The 22,546-nt window shown below is 40.8% G+C and overlaps 1 protein-coding gene across 1 annotated transcript in view; it reads left to right on the top strand.

Annotated features, from left to right (window-relative positions):
* The window catches only part of SCIN (scinderin), a 271,318-nt gene that overhangs the window by 227,823 nt on the left and 20,949 nt on the right, over nucleotides 1–22,546 (top strand). The window contains exons 9-13 of the mRNA XM_069211821.1: nucleotides 5,405–5,526; nucleotides 7,454–7,544; nucleotides 14,381–14,551; nucleotides 18,836–19,013; nucleotides 20,771–20,892. Of these exons, the coding sequence (XP_069067922.1) occupies nucleotides 5,405–5,526; nucleotides 7,454–7,544; nucleotides 14,381–14,551; nucleotides 18,836–19,013; nucleotides 20,771–20,892 (684 nt within the window). The remainder of the gene's footprint in view (nucleotides 1–5,404; nucleotides 5,527–7,453; nucleotides 7,545–14,380; nucleotides 14,552–18,835; nucleotides 19,014–20,770; nucleotides 20,893–22,546) is intronic.

Here is a 22,546-nt window from a genome sequence, read left to right as displayed (position 1 = left end):
TTAAAATCTCTCGCAAGCCCTAAACTCCCCTTTTCATACAAATAAGTGACCCCTAAGGTCGGCCCAAAGTAGCCCATAGGGCAGGGTGCTATGTAAGTGGAAGGCAGAACATGTACTTTTAAGTTTTACATGCCCTGATAGTGAAAATCCCCCCAAAGTTGTTTATCATTACTGTAAGGTCTGCTCCTCTCATAAGCCTGCATTGGGAATTACTTAATATACGTTTAAACTGTAATTCCTGATCAGAAAGGAGTAGCTGCATCATGCTTTATATCATTGGGATAGTAATGATAAATCCTCCTTACTTGTAAAGTCAGATTTATCATTACTATTTTAGAAATGCCACTTTTAGAAAGTGGGCATTTCTCTGCTCTGACTGCTATATGTGCCTGACAGCCTCTCTCCAATTCACATTGGGTCTAGGCTGGCTGACAGCTAAATTTGTACATTTCCTCCAGACACCCACAACACAGGACACTCAACTGCATCTGCAGTCATCTCCATACTGATGGTTCTTCCTGGGCAGGGAGGATCTGAAGGGCTCACGGCCACACTTCCACTTCAAAGGGTAGTGGCCTGAGCCCCCACATAGGAATGATTACCACCAACTGATAGTCTACAGCCAGGGCTTGGATGAAAGGGGGACCTGTGTACTTCAAAAAGATCCTTTGAAGACAACAAAGGAACTTTTAGGCATAAGTATTGGGTATCTGATCCCCCAGAAATTAGAACTCTACTGGACTTAGGAAGAACTCTGCTGGATTATAGACTGCTGCTCCAAGGAGCTGCTTCTCTGCATTGCTGAGCTGTCCTGCTGTCTGCTGATCGTTGCCCTGCTAACGACAAGGACTAGACCCATCCTGCTAAACCAAGGAGTCTCCAAGGTCTTGTTGGCTTGCCCCTGTTCTTCTACAGTCTCAGAGACATCAAAGACTGCATGCAACTCTCCTGGTGCTGCTGGAGTCTGCCACCTGTGAGTCCTATGCTTGCCTGAAGTACCCCTCTCCAGTCCTAGGCTTCAGAATGGGTTCTGCAGCTGATTTCTGCAAAAACGGATGCATTTCCTCAACTTTGTGTAAAATTTTGCCACATTGCTGCTTCCACTCTGATGCAGAGGCTGCTCCATGACAATGGATTCACAACCTGCACAGCTCGATAGCGATGCTCTTCACGGCCGAATGACAACACATTGCATTCAGTTCCACTGATCCTGATGGTGACACAGTGACCCAACTGCATGTCAAATACTCATGCATTGTGCCCTGAGCATTGATGCTTTGCTCCATTAAAGGTACTGTTTCAGTGGACCCTGCGTGTGTTCTGTACCCAGCCTACTCTCTAGGGCCTGAAATTTTGATTTGCACCTGTCCCTCGCGACTTCAACTAGCCTTTTGACTGCTAGTGACTTATAAGCACTATTTCACATTTAGGGCTTCTTTACAATTTTGGCTGTATGTGCACCATTATAGCAGAGGTCTGACCGACATTGGCTTGGCGGTCGGACCACTGCATTACAGGACATGCGGGCCTATGAAGCAAATACTGCCATGGTCCCACTGGCACCACCAGGCAGTGCAGACCCCCTTGGTCACAGGGCAGGATAACAGGCTGGCAGTGCTGTGTTTCCTCCGGACACAGTATGAGGTTGCACACCACCAATGTGACCATGGCAGTCCAGCCACCACACCCCAGCAGGTGAAAATGGAGAGTATAAAGGGAGCAACTCACCTGTAGGCAGACTTACACGTCCTGTGCCTCCATGGAGCCCATCACACGTCCTGCTACTACTTCTTCTCATTGATGGAGCGCAAAATCCACATTGCTGTGAATGCAACCAACGTTAAATACACACACTTACCTGTGCCATTATGCTTAACAAAAGTTCCTCATGCCATCATCCACATGATATGGGGCTCACACTACAGGCACCAAGTACACGTGTTACTCATTTGACCAGACACATGGCTGAGGGCAGTGATCCATCATTTCCTTACCATTGGCCTGTAATACTGAGTAGTAGTGGTCTGTTGCATAGAATTTACACCCACTACAACAACAAACATTACTTGACTGATCAATGTACACAGCCATGTGTTATCCCTGGAGAGCAAATTGTTTGTGGATTGTACACAGTTGTGTCGTAGGTCCCTGGGCCAATAGACAAGGCATATCAGCATGCACCACATGACATCTACACGAACAGTCACTCATCTACTCTGTCACACATGGCTCATCCCTATTTGTCAGGGGGAGATGTCAGAACCTAACACATTAATTTGGCAATGTGACAGGCAGGAATATGCCCTGTACTCATCCCCCTTGTGGCTGTTATGCTCCCCTAAAACACCATCAAGGTCTTGTTACACCACCACCGGAATGCAGGACATTAGGGGGGGTCATGGTATGACGTGTGCCCCCGCCCACTTTGAGAGGACAGCCCGAGCTGCCCCTCCGGGATCTTCCGGGCCCAGAGTTTCAGGTCCTCCCACCTTTTGCAACAGTGGGCGCTCCACCGGCTGTGGATGATCAGGGTCTGCATCTTCCTGGCGATGGCTCTCCTAATATCCTTCTTCTGAGGGACATTGACCTACATAGATGCAAGAGACAAATCAAGAGTTTATAATCACATGTTATCACGCAAATGGTTGAGTCACACATCTGAAACACCAAGATAGAAATTGTCAATTTGTTAACACACTACAAATTTAAAGCACACAAGCTAATAAGTACAAGGAAATGACTACAGACATTAATGCCCATCTGCAGACTAACCCACTACCCTGTTCAGGGCCTACAATAACTAAGCAAGCCTACTGACATCAGGTAGCCCATGCTGCTGCAACATGTACTGTGATGTGAGCCGCAATGAAATACTACACACATATGTGGCTTCTGGAGGGTAAATTCCCTAGGTATGAACGGACCTGCACATTTATACTCTACGAGATTGAATCACTGCATACAGTCCCTACAGGCCATTTCCATAGTGAGACTTTATACTTGAGTGACAATGAAGGGACTTGCCTGGTGAGTATAGAAAGTGTATTCCTTGTGCATGTGTTGACATGTGTCCTACCAAATGCAGACTCCCGCCACTTCAGGGGGTGGGTTCTGTGGTATGTACTGGACCACAGAACACTTCACTGGACATATCTGTCTATCCTACAGAGATGGCATCCAACATACAAAGGTATAAAGTGTATAATTTCTGCTATGTGACCAAGGTATTTACTCACATATCATGGCCTTCCAGGAATCAACACACTGACAGCACTGTGGGACTGTCATTAGTGCAATAAGCATGTACAGGGCAAATATGACTTCTGTGAAGGTGACAACAGAGCTGTGGGAGTAACGGACCTGTAATGAGTCAAAAACACACATTGACAATGATGCAAAATGCACATATTGACTACTTCTAGGATGTACCTCACTACCCATTCCTAATCTAATCAATGAACTCAGACAATCAAGGCACGTTTTGCCACTACAGCACCATACTGTCCACATGACAGGATCTGGTGGTATATAGGGAGTGGGCACAATGCCTAGACTAGGTCCCATACTGGGAGATACAACTGATAGTCCCTGGCCTCAGCAGGTTGAGCATACAGAACCTACATGACACTCATATTTTTATCACTTCCATGCCTGACAGTACATCATGTGGCCATCAGCCATTTGGCATGTTGGGTGTGTGGCAACCTGACGAGCAGAGTAAGTCAGGATGTGGATTCCAGACAACAGTTTGTCAAAGCCAGATGTGAGTTGTTAGATCTGTGTTACTATACACATTGCTTACAAGATCTTCAATTGACTCATGCAAGATGCATACACGGCGCATGCTGTCATGCACATACATGTTGTCCAACATTTACTACAATCATGAAGAAGGAGATGTTATGGGATGACAGTAAAGTCTCCTTACCTAGTTATATCCATCCAACACAAGGAGGATCTATGACCTCAAAAACCTCACACAACACAGACTGTAACAACAGGCACACAAGAAGTCTTACTGGCATCGAGGGGCACATTGAGGAGAGAAAGAATGGTGTTGAACAGTATCAATTGTGCCCATGAGAGTCTTCCCTGATCCTCTGGTGAGCCATAGAGCTGTTCATACAGGGGACGGACCTCATTAACAAGCCTCTCCAGCTCCTTTGGAGAGAAAGCAGGGGCGCTATCACCTGCTGAATGTGGCATGGTTCCTCCCAGAGGCGGCACAGAGCAGCTCAGGTAGTGGAGGTGTTGATGACAGCAGTGTCAGGAGCCAAGTGAGTGAATGTGCACAACATGGCGGTAACATCTGCCACATACGCGGACACAGCAATTGGGCTGCGACTACCACAGGCAACAACATAAGCCTATGGCTGTGTCCGCCGTAGTTGGAACCGTCTAACACCCTGACAACTTCCGCTGGCAGTCGTGGACAGTTCCTAATATCCAGTGGAGTAGGTCAGGCATCCGCCAATTTGGTGGCCTGAAATACTGTATTTGGCTTGTACACTGTGTCACACCTACAATATATGTGTTGTGGCATTGCACACATCCTTATTCTGTCTAGTCATTCCACACAACCACCAGTGTAGTGTGTTGCAGGGCACAGATGGCATTTGACAGCAGAGCACGGCTCACCACTGCTGATGGTCATTTTGGCAGACAGAATATACAGTCACAATAGGAGGGTTAATTGTGTAGCACATCTCTGAATTTCATCCAAACCCATGTTGTGGACACATTTGTTGACAATCATAGGGGTCATATGTGACCCTTGTGTAGTTGCCAGCTGTGATGTGTACTGGGGTAATTTCTATCCAGTAAGAAATGCTTTGCCAAATTATATAAATGGCATGCATAATGCATGTTGTTGTGGAAACACTGACAAATGTTACAAATCTAATACCAGCTATTAGTTATCCAACCTGCATACCAGCCATTGTACAAGTCATGTCAGTTTTGCACTTCTTGGCCACAGGGTCATGAGTGTAAGTATGTCATGTGATGGAATGACTGTGACTGTGCAATGAACTGTAGTTATAAGAAAGTGTGGAGTTGACCGTTTTGGAAACCTGCTAGGGAGCTGATCATCTGCAATATTCAGCCAAAGGCTGCTTGATGACATAGCTTTTAGCATATCCCCACCTTGATAATGTTGCTTTGTTTGTTTCAGTTTCCTAATAGCATTCCTAATAGTATGCTTGGAAACATGCAACTTGCTTAACTTTCCAGACATCCTACTGTGAATGTTTGTGAATTCCCATATGTTGTCTTTTTTACCCGTGTGTAGGAGTACACGTGCTCTTTTCTTGAATAGGGAATGTTGTATTCGGTATTCATAATCCATCATCTATCGAGTGCTATTCTTTTCTTTAATAAATCTTTGGGTGCATTTTTGTTTCAGATTTGGCGTGTTGAAAGCAATGGCAGAATTCCTGTAGATCCTGGCACGTATGGACAGTTTTTTGGTGGTGACTGTTACATTATATTGTATACGTACCCGAAAGGACAGATCATCTACACTTGGTAACTTCAGCCTGTTTAATTCTGTTTAATTAAACTGACAAACTTTGTACAACAAAATAACTGATCACTGTTGAAAAATATACTAATCTTTTGTTTATAACATATTTACATTTTCTAGTATTGATTAAAAATACTAAAAAGGAGTTTGACCTAGTTAAATTTATATTATCAAATAAGAATATTTCTATATTGAACAATGTTTAATGTTATTTTTCTCAAATTAAAAATACCTTGGTCTTGTACATTAAATTCCTGAAGTGAACGCTACTTTGGGCAGATTAGGCCAATAAAATATATTCAGAATTAGATTAAAGCCATAATACTTCCATCTTATCTTGTCTAAATCCGATTTTGTTAGACACAGTGCTTTAATCCCAGTCCACACATTGATATACTATTTATGTTATGTGGGCTGTATAAGGTATAACATATTTACTGTTACTGTGTGGCACAAATGATAGCTGAGTCTGGTTTTGTGGGTCTCTGTTTAACTGAATGATCCATTATGGTGTTGCTAGAAGTCTTCTCTTATTATTGGGAGAATAGGAGGCCCCTTAGGGCGAATATTGCAGTTGAAAACGTATCTAAAAAGCACAGTTTTTGTATCTAAAAAGCCCAGTTTTTAGCACCCTTCAGTCTTTTTTAAATTAAGTTGGATGCTAAAACACTACATGCTAAGTTGTGATTTCGTCGTTTTTATTAGTTTGCCACGCCTTCTGTTGTTAGACCAGGGTACAGTGATGTGATCCGTGGTCGCCAACGGTTGCTACAGCATTCTCCATGTTCAGTAGTGGCTGAGGCAATATCCCTGAGAAGTCACTTGCATTGTACACTGGTAGCCTAAGCTGAAGTTTCAATGCAGTGAATACAGGTGCCAATTCTTGAAGAAGATGCATAGTTTTGCCTCTTTGTTCTATGCCCCTTGCAGCTGAGGGTCTGTTTTTTGACTGGACCTACGTACTTACAGTATCGACTAATGGCTATGTATAAGCAGAGGGATGATACACCAAAGGACCAGAAAATAATCTTTTATACGTATTTCATAAAATCTTTCATAAGTGCAGACACACTCTAAAACCTTGTATGTATACAGTGCTATCTTATTGTTAGGAACAGGCAAACTCTAAGCAAGTACAACACTTGTAAACCCCTAGTAATTGAAAATGTGCAGTGAAATAATAATAGACTTCACTCGTGATGTCTTTGGAAACATCCACATTTTCGTTTCAAATTATAAATGATTTGGAATTTTGAAGGATTTGGTTCCCACTATTATTATTATTCTTGAATAACATTAGTCAATGTGATAATGTCTGTATTTGGGCCCTTTTCCTGAAAAATATGCACTTTTGCATACATTTATTTATGTTTGTTTTTGTAGAGGGCAGATTAGCCAAGGTAGGGTTCAGAGCATCAGAAGGTGATGAAGTCTCATTTACAGTTTTGGTCGTAAAAATAAATTACATAAATTGGTTAAATGGGGGTGTTTCTTGAACTATTTTTTGGGGTAACAGACAGTGGAATAATTAGTTAAAGTTCACCTGCACAGATATTTGTCTTGTAGATGTTCATTTGGAAATTCTTTGAAGTTAGGGGTGTGCATTTCTTATCTGGCCTAAGTGGGTATTTTAGATTTTAGTGTGTACCCAAAAGAGATCTAGATAGGGAAATTGGTACTGGACACGTGGGATATCACCTATGAGGTTGTATCTGCTTTCTGCTCCTATAACCACCTGAGTTTTTTAGCTTATTTGTGGCGTATTTAGTGATATTTGCTGGAAGCCATTGTAAGTCAGCCAAAATTTTGTAATGGGTATTTGCTTTTGAGAGGAAACCAATTTATCTTTTCAGTCAAGAAGTAAGATTGTTTCTTCATTGTAAACAGTATGTTTGCTTCTAATGTTCTTTCTTTATGTCTCCTCCCTAGGCAAGGAATGAATGCAACAAGAGATGAGCTGACAACATCTGCCTTTCTGACAGTGCAGCTTGACCGCTCCCTCAATGGAAACGCTGTCCAGGTTTGTGTCTGCAGTGCCTCAAATATTTAGACTTATGACCCCATTACAAGTTTGGTCTGAATATAATTTTGATCAGAAGCATTATTTCTGGCCCAAAATGTGATTACCAGCTTTGCAGTGCAACTGCATGTGACAACACTTCATTTACCACATTGTTTTCTTGTGACAAATCTTCTATGTCAAACCTGGAGAACTAAGGCCCATATTTGTGGGCGAATGGAAGTAGAGCAGCACCTCAAGTCTTCTTGTTATGCTGCCCTACACCAATGTGAAAGGGCAGGAATGCACCGTATTTATGAAATATGGTGCATTCCAGTTCTTTCCCCCTATGTTGGTGCACAATTAGCTTCCTAGCGCCACTGCAGGCACACCTGCACAATAGTGCAAGGGTCCCTGGATTCTATGCAGGGTTGTTTTGGGGCAGGAAGGGACACCTTCCTGCACAAAAACAATTCTGAGATTTGTTTTCATCTTTCTATGTGTGCTGAGAATGCAGCACACATTGAAAGAGTTAAAACGAGGAGAAATTAAAATAAATTCTCCTTGTTATACCTGCTCTGGGAAGGTGTAAGGTTTTGGCACTGCCCCAGGTTTATTTGATTAAGTAAATCTGGGGCAGCATTTAGATCCATGGGTGTTGCATGGGAAAACTTACAGCAACACCCATGGAAAGTCTGCCTGGAGCAGAGTAAGGCACTGCAGAGACTTGCACTGCTTTGCCTTACTCCACATCTATGAGGTCATGCAAAGCCATGCAAAGTGGCTTTGTGTGGCCTCATAGAAATGGTTGAGAGGCATGTGTCGCCGGAACATCAAAAAAAGTGATGCTCTTCCGATGCAGGTCTCTCATAAATATGCCCCGACGTTCCTGGAAATCACAGTACAAATGCAGAAATCGGTGATGTTGCCCATTTTTGCATAAATTATTCCAAATTCCACCAAAAGCTCTAGGGGATTAATTTATAATTCCCATGGCATAGTCAACCTGGAATTACCAATACAGCCAGTATCGGTAATGCCAGAAGAAAAATTATCAGAAGCAGTAATATAGTGGGATTTTGGCCACTCGTAGTGAGGGCCTATAAGAAAAGACCTGCTAGAAGATATCAGTGAAGAGTCACCAACAATGGATCAGGGAAAAGGGAACATGTATCAGTCCATGAAATGTAAGCCTTTGTCTAATGATCGCAAAGCGTTATGAGCCTTAATCGGCACCTAGAAATTCATCATAAGGATAACACTTAAAATAATTCAAAATTCAAAGACTAGGGGCATGAGTTACAAAAGTAAAATCACACTTTTGTGTGTCTACTATTTGTTTGCTACTCACAAACTATGAGTTAATAGGTATTTTACAACTGGGAAGACTCCACAGACGAGGCGGAGAACTTTGCGTATAAAGATAGGAGAGATATATCACGGCAGTCGTAAACTTACTATTAACTCGTAGTTTGTGTATAGTGAAAAATAGTAAACTTACATACAAGTGCAAGTTTACCTTTGTGATCAGACTCACATAGACTAACAACAGCAAGGACTGCAATATAAACAAACAATAACAAATAGCATTTTAGCTTCATATTGACAAACATATAGGTGTTAATATTAGAAATCCCAAAAGAAGAAGAATGTTAACAAAGCATTCAAAAGAGATTTATGTAAATATATGGAAGACCTATTAAGCTGGTGCTACGAAAGAGGGATCCTTCACTCTGCATCTGAAATAGAAGCAATACTAATAAAGTTCTGTTCATACTATATGTTAAGGTGGAGACACTTTCAACAGACGATGACTTATGATATCAGGACACAGTGCCAACCTATTTATAGCCCATTGGCACACTTAAGTTGAATATTCAATTTAGTGGTAAACTCACTACTTACAGAGAATGACTATGTCTGAGTGAAAAATCAACACTCACCATGCTAAAATGAAAAATGGCTTTAATTGGCCAATGTTGAAAACCCATCTCCATCTCAGATTGATGTGTGTATTTCTACATTTTTGTGGATAACCCGGGGGTAGCATCCACTCTGAGTTCTCCACAGTAAGAGTGTGACCACTAGTGCATTTTGGAAGAAGGAGCAACCAAAGGCATAACACCCAGAAGTGCCTATGGGGTAGATCCTGGCAGCTGTGCTAAACCTAAGAATAGGACGAAAGTAGCAATGTTTTGGATTGTTTTGCCATTAATGAAGGTCTAAAATGCATTCCTGGTTAGTCCGATTTCATAATTTCTATTAATGCTTCATAGGCCTGGCATTGGACTCCTAGGCGATTCACAGACTGCCTTGCTGAAAGGGTGACATATAAATAAATCATGAACAGTATTTGAATACGTAATCTGTTGAACAGTAGGCAACACTCTTCTCATGAACCAATTCAAAACAAAGAATAAAAAAATTAGAGATCATCCCAGCAGCTTGGATATACATTAATGCAACATTAAGTACACATTTTCACAATGAAATCTGGAGTAGCGTGTAACATTAAAAGTGTCCAAAGATGTTACTTTCCCAGATTTCACCCATCAATATGACTCTGCAGAGACTATATCAGATACATGGGGTGCAAAAACATAGTGATTTGGGGACCAATGTGCGGCACATGTTTGCGGTCCCAAAAGGCAACAATCGCTGTTTGCAACCACAAAAACGCCAGGTACGATGTACCATTCCTATTTTGTGAATCGGTTCACAGTTATTGACTAGCAAAATAGGGGTTGCAACTCACAATTTGGAAGGAGAGTCCGAGGGCGACCCTTCCTAATTGACCGTGAATGTGGTCGCAAAACATTCACAGTTGACATCAATTACAAATTGGTGTTAACCCATTCGCTAACGGGAAGTGGTTCCCACAGGATCCTTCTCCTTTGTGAATGCAAGCGAAAATGTTTTTTCAGAGCAGGCTGAGGTCCCACGGACCACTGCCTACTTTGAAAAAATTAAAAGAAATCTTTTCATTTTTCTTTTTCAAATGCATCCCATATTCCTTTAAGGAACGCGGGCTGCAGTTAAAAAAAAAATGCCTTATTGAAAAGCAGCCCCAGACATGATGGTCTGCTGAGCCCAGGAGGCCACCATCCCTGTGAGTGTGGCCATTCCCAATGGGGTTGCAAATTGCATCTTACAGCATTAATATTTAGGAGGTAGGTCATTTGCGACCCCCATTGGAAATTGCTAAATGTGTCTGAGACACATTTGTACATTTCATTTTGCAAGTCTCTTATTGCTATTTGCAATGATTCGCAATTAGAGACTTGCAAAATGAAATGGTCGTACACCTGGCCCTTGGAGTAGTGAGGTCCTCTACAGCAGTAGCAGGGTCACACAACCTGCCACTTGTAGCCTTGAAAGGTGATGTTGAGCTGGGTTCCTTCTGCACAGTGTAGACTAGGCTTCTTCAACAACAGATCTTTGGCTACTGGTAGCTCTCCATCTACCTGTAAGTAACTCTTCTGTATGCAGTCCAGCCTAATAAATAGGAAGTTATTACTTGGTTGAATTGATTAATTGATAACAAATTTGAAAAGTGTGTATTAAAAATATTTGTGTTTTAAAAAAGTAATTACTACTCAAATTATTACCTTGGTACAAAGGGGTATTGTAGCTATGGCTGTTATGTATTACCCATGTAGAGACAATAGAAATTGTTAAGGCGTTTTTTACATTACTGATGGCATTGGCAACTAAGGGCCTTATTACGAGTCTGGCGGTCATTGGACTGTCAGATCCACGGATGGCCGTCGGACCATCGCCAATGCAGCAGTCCCACTGCCACATTACAACCCTAGCGGTCGGTCCGCTGGGGAACTGCTAGCTCCACCATTATCAGAGATCCCAGAGGTCTGGCGGTGTTGGCGATCGTAATCTGCCAGTGCGGCGCTGCTCTGGGGATTACAACCCCCTTCTCCACCAGTGGTTTCATAGCAGTACCACCGCCATGAAAATGTTGATGGAGAATGGGTGCAGGTGGGCCCAGGGGTGCCATTGCACTGCCCATGCACTTTCCATGGGCAGTGCACGGTGCTTGGCCAGCACCCTCACAATATGCACTGTCTCTTTTGTACCCTGAGCTTGACAGAATTGCCATCAGCTCGATTACGAGCCGGGGACTATGTGCACTGTCTGCTGGTGCACCCTGCGCTCTACAGCATTGCCATCAGCTCAATTACGAGCCGGAGACAATGATGTAGGCTAAGACAGTGGGCGCAAACTAGCAGGACCTAGCAAGAAACTCTTAATGGGGCGATGGGGAGGCAGCCTCTATGGCGGCAACCTCCCTGTCAGAAGTTTGGTGGATGGTTAGCCCCTAACTCCTATGCACTGAGGTGATCATTGCTGGTAATTTTGCATGGGGTGGCCACTAATGTAAAGTAATAACAGTAGCTCGGGATAATAATGATTGAACATAAATATGCCTTATTACAGAAAAGGTTGTAGCCCTCTAGTCTAGATTCAGACTGCAGAAATCTTATTGTAGCACTCAGCATTCTCTCTGGAAGCAGGCTAGGCATTTGCTGACAGCAGTGAGGCAGAATGAAAGATGAGATATGCAATTAAAATAAACAACACATTATAAGCACAGCATATTTCCTGTGACGGTGAACTGAAATGTAGACACTGTCTGAAGAAATATCTTCAGAATAATGACTCTCCTTACTGCACAACGTCTATGATCAAATTGATGTATTCATCAAGTGGACTAAATGAAGCCTTTCTTGAAATCAAATCTTTAGATAAATAGACTTAACCTATGTTAAATGACTTATTATGAAGGTTATAATATAACTTACAATAGTAAACCTTAACATGTTTCGGATTAATATTTTTCAACAACTCCTCACACCTTATGCTATACTCACTCTCCTCTAACCTCTGAAGAGAGCTGGCAGTCTGGTCTGTAGAGAATAATGCCATGCATAGGGCCTGCCAAAATCTGTATTGAAATTAGGATGGAGGGTAGAGACACTAATGAGGTCTCCCACTCATCACCACAGACACAATTAGTTATCAAAGCAGTATGCTCTTCCCATCCTGGCTGTGGATCTCTTTCTCTTATGAGGGATTCATTCTTTGCTGGTATGTGTTTCTCGCTTCTTCACTGTGATGATTGTTGGTGACAATCTGAATGTATCTGTGCTAAGAAACTGTTAGATAATTATTTGTGATCAATGGCTGCAATGCTTGTTGGAGTCAGTCGTCTGAAGCATTAGAAGACATCAGATCTCTCTTCGGGTATACCCAAATGTCTTAAGTGTTCAAAGTCTGCATAAATCATACTACAACCTTTTTAATCAACCATGGTGCTGCTCTGTCTGGAAGTACCAAAACATAACCATCTGCTCCCTGGTAACAGATCCAGTTTTTGATAGGTGGAGCATACAGCTTTGATATAAAGACCATGCCTAATATAGAGGCTAAGTGTGGGAAATTATATGCAAATGTGTCTCTGGTACAGCCCACATTTACCTTCACGGCTCACTAGGGAAATGAGGGTTTTATTTCAAGTCATGGAGGCTGCAGATTTCCACGTTTAAATTGCATTGTAGAGCATCCATAAAATATTTGCAGCTAGTCTGAAATACAGGAGCATTGAACATGGTAACAACAGACCAGTCCTGCTTAGGGCCTACTCACAATGTTCTAGAACCTTTTTAGTCTCCTGTGGTGTGATCAAAACTGCCCTCCCCAAATCCCTAGCATTGCTGGATATATAAAGCAACACTAATTTGTTGGCTCTTGGCACAACTGGAGAGGAGAAAGGTAAGTGTGGCTACTTGGATGAAATTAGAAAGACTGGCATTTCTAAGATCAGCACCATCAGCCCCACATATTTCAAATACTTCATCGAACATTACTATTGGTTGACACGAAGTTAGAGACTGGCACCAAAAAAGAAGTAGCCTCTATTTAAAAATACTTTAAAATGCTCTCTGGTTCACTGAATAAGGATGTGCAAAGATTTACACCTGCAGATTGAAATTAGCAGGCCCACAAAGTTTGGTGTGTGGACCGGAAGGGAGGCAGCATGCTATTTCTCACCCTGTGAAGACAGGTGCCCTCATTACAAGTGATCCTGGAATTCTGATATGGCCAGTAACGAACGTTACAACATCCATTGTCCCTTTATGGATCCTGTGCATTTCATTTCTCTGGGGAGTAGTGAGGATTACTAAAGTAATTCCCCATTTCTGAGGGAACACTTAAAATGCATCTTAAAATACTGGTAATTCCCCTCACTGGAGCTGCTGCTCCTGTTATTGGTAACTACTGGGAGAAGTACTGGGCCCAATATTAAGGCTCATAATCAGGAAGATTGTCATCGATGCAAACGATAAACGAGTGTGTGATGGGGTACAGTGGTAGATGTGGAGAGCTATGGCTGTGTGTACATTTTCTTACCTAAACTGTGCATGGTTGAGTCCCACTCTTGTTTAGAGGAGCCAGGGTGACACTCGGTCGTGAAGCATGTCACTTACAGATTGGGTGCGGGTTTCAAAACAACCTTTGAAGCTCCCTTGTGATTTCTTCTACTAGTATTCATTTACATTGTTAAATGGTGTCTAACAATCAGGATGTAGGATATCTAAAATACATTCAATCTTCAAAGCAGCAAAACGGTAAGAACATTTTGGCATAGTTAGACCCAGTGTGTTTCAGTTATTCTCGCAAACATGTCAAGATCTTCTCTGGATGCCAGAGAAGGGTAGGCAATTTGAATGTAAACAAATTAAACATTAAATGAACATGCCACATAGCCGTTTGGTTTCTGTTTCTTGCTCTTCTATAATAAATCTGTGTTTGTTCTTTTTTGCTTTCCATACCATGCTCAGGTTCGAGTTTCTCAGGGTAAAGAGCCTTCACACATGCTGAGTTTGTTCAAAGATAAACCACTCATTATTTACAAAGACGGAACATCAAGAAAAGGAGGTCAGGTCCCTCCCCCTGCAATACGCCTGTTTCAAGTTCGCAGGAACCTGGCATCCATCACCAGGATAGTCGAGGTAAGTTTATTTTTTCTTTTTTTCTCTTATATAATAAAGGATGTAGGGGAGAAATATTTCTACATTCACCAAAACTCAATAGCAAAAGTAATAACATTGAATTTACGTATTTGTTTACTTATTAAGTGGAAACATCCAAATCCAAAGGTTTGACTCACTACTCAAGGGCCTTCTGTTACAGTGCCTGAGGTCGCAGGGAGGAGGGGAATAGATCTGAAGTCCCTTGGAAAAATGGATTCCTAATACAACATGCTCCCTGGTCAGTGGATGATTCTCCCACTTGGCCAGTCATTTGCCCAGCTATTCTTCATGCTATTATGGCATCCTAGGACACCCGAGATGGAGGTAATGGCAGTGTATTAAGTACTAGAAAAAGAGCTCACCCACGTCACTCGTCTCAGCTTGACCTATTAGCTCTTCAGAAGGTTTTGCGAGACGTTTTTAGTTTTTTTTCTTGATATCGTCTTTATTTAGCAAGATTCAGAACTCTTATGAAATGGCAATAGCAATAAAGCCTAAATCAGCACATTTAAATATAAGCAAACGAAAAAGCTTGATAGCATTTATAAAAAATTCTTTAAGAAGAAGGTAATAAAATGTCATTAAACGAATCTCATCTGTTGCAAAGAGGCATAAGCGTGACAGGAAGAAAGATGAAAAACATAAACTTCACTAAATCTGGCAAATGTACAATGAATTGCTATTGCAGCATAAAGAGTTACTAGACGAGTAGTGTCCATGAGAGGAACACAAGCATAATGCAATGCAAATTGCTTTCAGTAGAGCAAGTAAATGAAAACAGACTTAAGGAATCGTGACTTGATGATATTAAGTGACAGCCCAGAAAGACGACGTAGTCAAGAGCATATACAAAGCAACTGAAACAGATCATTTTAAAAGCTATACCAGAGCTATAGGTTGGCAGAATAATGACACAAAAAAAAGTGTGGCGTGTAAACTTTGCAGACTAACAGTTTGTACCAGAGAATGTTTAGCTGAAGGAAGGCTAAAGAAGGCGTAGTCATTTCTCCACGTCACGCTCTAAAAATGACGTTGCACTATTTTCACCCAGCTTTATATCAATGCCTGTCTTTTGTTAGAGTTACTAGGGACTTACAAACCTTGTGATAACATCTTGGAATCCTGAATATATTCAAGAGCTGTTATTTAGAAAAATGTGTATGTACATTTCAATAGCTCCTGAACTAACTTTGACAGGCAACAGAATGTATTGTAGGAGCAGACCTGCCATCTTCAAAAGAATGTGACTGTGTGAGGAGGCGGTGTGGCCTGTGAAGGGTGAGGCTTGCGCAGAGAACTTCCTCAGAGGCACCTCTGCCCCCTTTACCCACCAACTCCCTCGTCCCCAAAAAAGAGCAAAAGCTTGGGTCCTTGGGTGATTACCAAAACCTTAACTGACATCTGCTGCTCAGAGCCTCCAACGATGATTCCGGAAAACCCATTCGATGCATGAGTTCCCTGCTCACCATCCCTTCCACTGTGTGATATCAGCTCCTCACAGGGTAGCAATAACGCAATATTGTGTGACACATTAGGAGTTGGCAGGTCTGCAGAAGGAAACGAAATGGTGTCACTATTGGAGTTTAAAAGAGTAGAAGTCAGTGCGCACCGTAATCAAGGCAAAAGCTCCTGGCAGAAATAGATTTGGCAAATCACTGTGGCTATCCTCCAAATTACTCAAAAGTCACCTGTTCAAATCCCTGCAAGGCTGACAGTCTTTCACCCTTCAAAGGCAAAATAAATCAGTACAATTTGTTGGAAATAATAGCTGTAATTGCTCCAGCACCTAGAAGCAATTTACTTTATGGTGTAGTCTGTTAAATTAATGATTAGGGATTATCGCTTTCATTAAGTAAACTTAAATATGAATAAGTATTTCACTTCATGCAAAACAGGTAGCAAATACAGGCAAGCAAACTGACACATGATATTGTTTCCTGTTTCATCCTCTGTCTTATCTCCCTCTCCATCCCCTATGTTTGCCTCCTACTTTGCCATATCGTACTTTTATTTTCTGGTTCCCTAGTGCCACTTAACTCCTCCTTCTCGTCTCACCTTTCTCATTCTTATCCTCTGGTATTCCCATGTGCCAGAGTACCACCTACACATATTCACCTTTAACCTTTGTCCTGTCCTCTCCTCTGTGTTGCCCCGTTGTTCTCTTCTTCACCTCTCCTTCACTGCTCTATAACCTCTTCCCTTAAAAGATACCTCTGTAACCTCCCCGTAGACCAAGCCCCTCTCGTGTCCCTATTCACCTCTCTGACTTTTCTTTTCTTTGCCTCAAATCTGCTTCTCTCTCTCATCGTCCTTTTAATTAGGGTTCTTTTACATGCACCTCTCTGAGTGACTGTTTTTTGTTAACATTCAATGTTTATAGCTTTTCTTCACTTTCATTCTAAGGAGATTTCCAATCTACAATGTTGTTTTACTTTCAAAGCGTTGAATTGTTCTCTATAAGAATGCTCCTTGGGTTGAATTGTGCTATATAAAAATAAAAAAATTAAAAAAATTGTCATTGTTGTAACAATGTTGTTAATATATTTATAATATAATAAGAATAATACTACTACCACCAAGATACTACTACTACTACTGCAAGTGCTAATACCACTAATACTAATACCACAAATATAAATGAATACTGGTACAATTAAATTGTAATTGTTAATATACTGATACTTATTTTTTTAAAGGCTGCTATTTTCCCAATGTGTACTTTTGTTAGTGTACAATTACGTACTCAGAAAATCCCCTTCTCCCACACACCCACAAAGCTTGGGGAACTCTGTTCCCTTTCCTACCATGGAAGGCGAGTTGCTCCAGCATTTTGCTGCATCCGATCTTTGTTTGTTTCCAGTGAGTGAGAAAGGATCAGAGAGGAATGTGTGAATACAAACAGCCTCATGAGTTTGTAGATGTTGACATACATTTGAAGGCACACTACAAGTTGACCCTTCCACTTCACATCCCTTGAATCGAATTTGTTTGTGCATAACTGTAGTAAGCGCTATATAAATACTATTACCCTGTTATGATGTACGTCCAAGAAGTAGTAAACAATTTAGGACTGACAGGTATCCTTTTGTGAGTAGTTGCCAGGCAAAAAATAAGCTGCTTTTGTCTGTAAATTTAGGTTCGCGGCTGCAAATGGCTTTGTGAATGTGTATTAATTAACTGTATCAGGGGTATCACAGTGTTGATATTTCGTAGCACACAGATTCATTATCCCACTTCCGCAGATGATGGAGTTTTTCCTCAATCATTTAATGAATACAATAAATAATTAACACAACAATATATTTTAATCAAAATCAACATTGCAACCAATGCAAAGTTCACCAAGGCACAACAATGAAAGATTTCAAATTATTATACTCTGGTTGCAGATACATCAATTGAGTTAGCATGTATTTATTTACAACGTTTCAGCTGACATTTTCCAGTTTAAGGTAATAATTAATAAAATTAACAAAAGAACACCAAAGTAAATATTTTATTAGTTTTAGCTAATAATGTGATATGTTTTTGAACTATTGTGGTAATGTGTTCCACATTGTATTACATACTTCTGTGATAGAACAATCGAATTAGAACAATTCCTTGACCCAATTACTAAGATTAGAATAACAAAGACATTTCCATCATTACACAGGGCAGGGCTATGTCTTGTATTATCTCAGGAGCAAGATGTAATAGAACAAACGGTCATTGCCTCACATGAATCTCATTCTGTAACCATCAAAATGTAAAGGTACAAATCAGATGTAATTATATGTCATATGTTGGCTTTTCTGTAATTCAGCAATTAGTTTGAATGTTTCTCAAGATACACAACTTGTAATTTAAGTGATTGGCTACACTTGTTCTGGATGCATTCACGTGCAACACAATTTTGCGGCCCATGATTTAATTTTTTGAAAATTAAGTGTTGTTGTCCTTTGTCCCTCTTTTATAAAATTGCTTTATTGGGCTCATTAAGCTGCCAGCGGATATCAGCCCCTTCCTAAAATCCATTGTCCTACCAGAATGATCAAAACAGATGATCAGAGTTTTGATTTGCGGTTTAGAAAATACATTCTTCATTTAAAATATCTGTACTGATTGTTTTATGACATTGTCTTAATGGGCTACATTTTATAAGTTGTATACTAATTAACATCCTAAATCACAAGAAAGAACCAAAAAAGTCTACATGTACTATCTCTTTTTACATTTGAACCTCTATTTTTCTATTGAATTATTATATTTGTTTTATCCCAGGTTGATGTAAAGGCAATGTCACTGAATTCAAATGATGTATTTGTTCTAAAGCTCAAAAATAACTCTGGATTCACCTGGATAGGGAAAGGAGCCAGCAAAGACGAAGAACATGGGGCTCAGTATGTAGCCAATATATTAAAATGCAAACCCACTAGAATCACAGAAGGCCAGGAGCCAGGTTGGTGTTGTATTCCTCATTTATTGCATGTAGGCAAAGCTTAAATATTAATTGGAAGTAGACTGAATAGGTTCAAATGAAATTGCTGCTCTACTATATTACCTGTCCCGCCCATAGCAAAGTGCATTGGTTCCCAGGCACTATTCCACTCTTCTTCATGTAAGCACCTTTTCGCAGTGCACCCGCCCCTCTGTTCCATAGTGAAGATCAAGGTAATGACATTTTCATGTCTGTTAAAGAACTGTAAGTTCTCTCCTTTACACAGTCCTCCTCACATTGTGAAGTACATTGTTCTTAGCATTTCCAGAACTTTCACCCACCCTTAATCAAAAATGTGTTATTTCCTTCAGGCCCTCCCTTCTTTAGTCATCCTAGCTTCTTCTTCTCATACCGATGTACCTGATCTACCTTATGCTCATAACATACTCTCATAGGGAAGAGCGTAATGTATCAAACACTCTGTGCCCCTGCTTCTCAGTGGGTCACAGCTGTTCTACCCTAGATGATCCCCAACTTCCCACATTACTCCACTTCTACCTTTGTTACTTTCCATACTGTTATGTCCATCCTGCCTTCTAAGCTCCCCATACTCTTGTAGTGAATGAACCCGTTCCTGTCAAATGTCATGTCCCTTCAATCTATGGTGGTATACCTTTTCTGTGTTGATGGCTCAACACATTCCATAGTGAAGAGCATGATTGTTTCACACCCGGCAGTAACCCACAGTGAAATATCTGGTGTCTACCACAAAAGACTTCTCCTTACTCTGATATAGATATAGCTGGCATCTCTTGCATACTCCTCAAACTCTCACTGGAAGTCTCATGGCACTTGTTTTCACTGCACTCCACTTCACCAAGATTAAACATTGATCCTCCATAAGCACAAAACCTATATTTTTCACACAGCATATCTATCTTATACTTTATCTTATCCCAGTGTCACTGGTTTGACTGTAAGCAAATGAGTGATTTCATTTGTAACAGATGTACTGCAAATACGTTTGCCTTGGCGCTATTCAAGAAAAAGTTTTGAGCAAGAAACACTGGTTTGGATCCTCTGAATGGAAAATATTTGAACACATTCCCAAAAGCAAGATGGTCCGATGATCCTGTTTATTTACAGGAATTGATTCATAAGGCAAGGATGCCAGTAAAAATGTTGTTTGTGGGTCAAACTGCTCTTTTTAGGAAATATGGACAAATCGCACGAGCAAGATTTAATGATATGAAATATAATGCCATTGAAGATATCATCAGTTATTCATCAATGACGTCATTTAACATGTCAAGAGTGATGAAATATGTTGAGTCATAACCAGTGCATGGCAAGGGGTGCAAGTTATAGCTAGCTCAGTAAATTTTAAGTGGCAAATGTCAGAGTTCTTTTGTTTTTTAAACGTTAGCTTACATTAGTTTCATTTCAAGACCTAACTATAATGTCACTTTACCCTTTGTCTTTTTCAGTTGATTTCTGATTTTTTTTAAAGTAAGACAAAATCTTATTAACATAACCAGCTATAATGTCACATTTTATTTTTTTCAGTGAAATTCAGTTTTTTCACCGTATTCTGCAAACTCCCTATTTGCCCACAGCCTACTGCTTCTGTGATGTCACAGGATAAAATCTCTTGGGACCACAGTTAAATTGACTTTTTCACTCATTGCAGACCTTTAGTCGTTTTAAACATTTGAACATTTTTTGAGCTATACCTTTTGCTAATGCTAATGAGAAACCTCCTCTTTTGCTGTTTACAGAGGAATTTTGGAAAGCACTAGGAGGTAAAACCCAATACCAGACTTCAGCTCTGCTCCAGTCTAACTTGGAGGACCACCCACCCCGACTCTATGGATGCTCTAACAAAACAGGAAGATTTATTGTGAGTATACTCTTATGCTTTATTATAGCATTTTGTGATGTTATCAGCTTGCTCTGTACTGGTACTTCTAATAGAATGTTCAGGCTACAAAAATATAAATGGCACTGGAACCATGTTTTTCATTTAAAGATAACCGAATAACAAAATAAATCTGCCATCTTCTTCAGGAGGCTACAAACAAAATGCTATATATAAAATGTAGTAATATTCATTTATTTACAGGGCTTGCTGCAAGCCCATGTGCCTAATACAAGTTGTTCCAAAAATTATAATGGCAAACATAATAGGAGTAGTTTTATGGTAAAACTGTGCACTTCTATTGTAACACACCTGCTCATTGTTTTAGAGTGGGGCATCAATAGTAACCATTACCCCCACGCTGTAGCAGCCCTTGAATTCTAAGGGTAATACATGGGATAGCAATATTACTAGTGAAATGAGTTATTATACCGCTTTGGTCATCCAACCGCAACACTGCCACTGCTGATGGTATTTTCAACATCAGTTGGAGTATTTCCTCCTTCTCATTGAGGCTCATCAAGGTTCTAGTATTTCCAGTCTGGCCATGAGATAAAGGTGGAAGTGTAGATCTCGGATTCAGCTTCTGCCAAGTGAGGTGCTGTAATTCAATATTTAGTCCCACTAATGCCAGAGTAGCCCCACAGTAATGCAGGTAGTCATACGACCCTGGATGCATGCCTGTTTTTCCCATCAAAGAAGTAATGCCCTTTGTGGTATGTGCTATAAAATAGTCCTTGTCTTGGTCAAACAGGTACTTTTTTACATTGCTTTACCAACAACAGTGTTAATGAAAAAATGGTGTAAATTCTTTTCCACCAAGCATCTTTTTTAAAGTCTGGCAATAGACAGCTTTAGTTATGTGGCAAGCCATCATGGGTCCACTGCAAACAACTTAAACAATAACACACAAAACACAACATGTAGTATAGAGTAAGGGGGTGTTAGTCAGCCCTCTTCAGTTATTGCCTTTTTTGAGTGAGCCCACTTCAGGCATTGGCTTGCTGGGCTGTCAGTCATGTATTGGAACGGTGCACAACATTTTGCATATTTACACTTTTTGGCATTTGGAAGTGGTGTTGGGAACAGAAAGCAATGCCTCTTTGTTCATGAGAATTAAAGAAAAAAACAACTGAAGTGGCTGCATGTGGGTGCCCATTGCTCTGGCTTTGGAAGAAGTGGAAAATGGGGCACTAACAGCAGTAGCACATAATCCTGCTGTGAAATGCAGTGCATCAACCACAACACCAATAATGGCAATATGTCTGTTTTTAGTTGACAAGATATACAAGTTGCCAGGCACAACATGGTGATTCTCAAGAAACTATCCTTCTGCCTGAGAATTGACATAAAGTGCTGTTGCTAAAGAAGTCAACAGAAAAGCAATTCATAATTGTGTCTGAATCCAAGAAGTAAGGCTTCATTATCACTGTCACTCTCGAGTCATAAGAAGCACTATGAGCAACACTGGGCGGGAACCAGGCCTCTATACAACAACTAAATGGATGTCTGTTGAACCTGACCTTTTCAGCAAGGTCATTCCCAAACATTTAGCCTTCCTCCTTCTATTTTTTTGGTGTATTAGCTTTTGTTGTCCTTAAGACTCTGCGCACTTTACCACTGTCAATCAGTGCTA

This window comes from Pleurodeles waltl, chromosome 10, assembly GCF_031143425.1.
Source record: "Pleurodeles waltl isolate 20211129_DDA chromosome 10, aPleWal1.hap1.20221129, whole genome shotgun sequence".
In the NCBI taxonomy this organism is placed as follows: domain Eukaryota; kingdom Metazoa; phylum Chordata; class Amphibia; order Caudata; family Salamandridae; genus Pleurodeles; species Pleurodeles waltl.
Note: the sequence above shows the minus strand (reverse complement) of the source record. Positions and strands in the feature narration are given on the sequence as shown.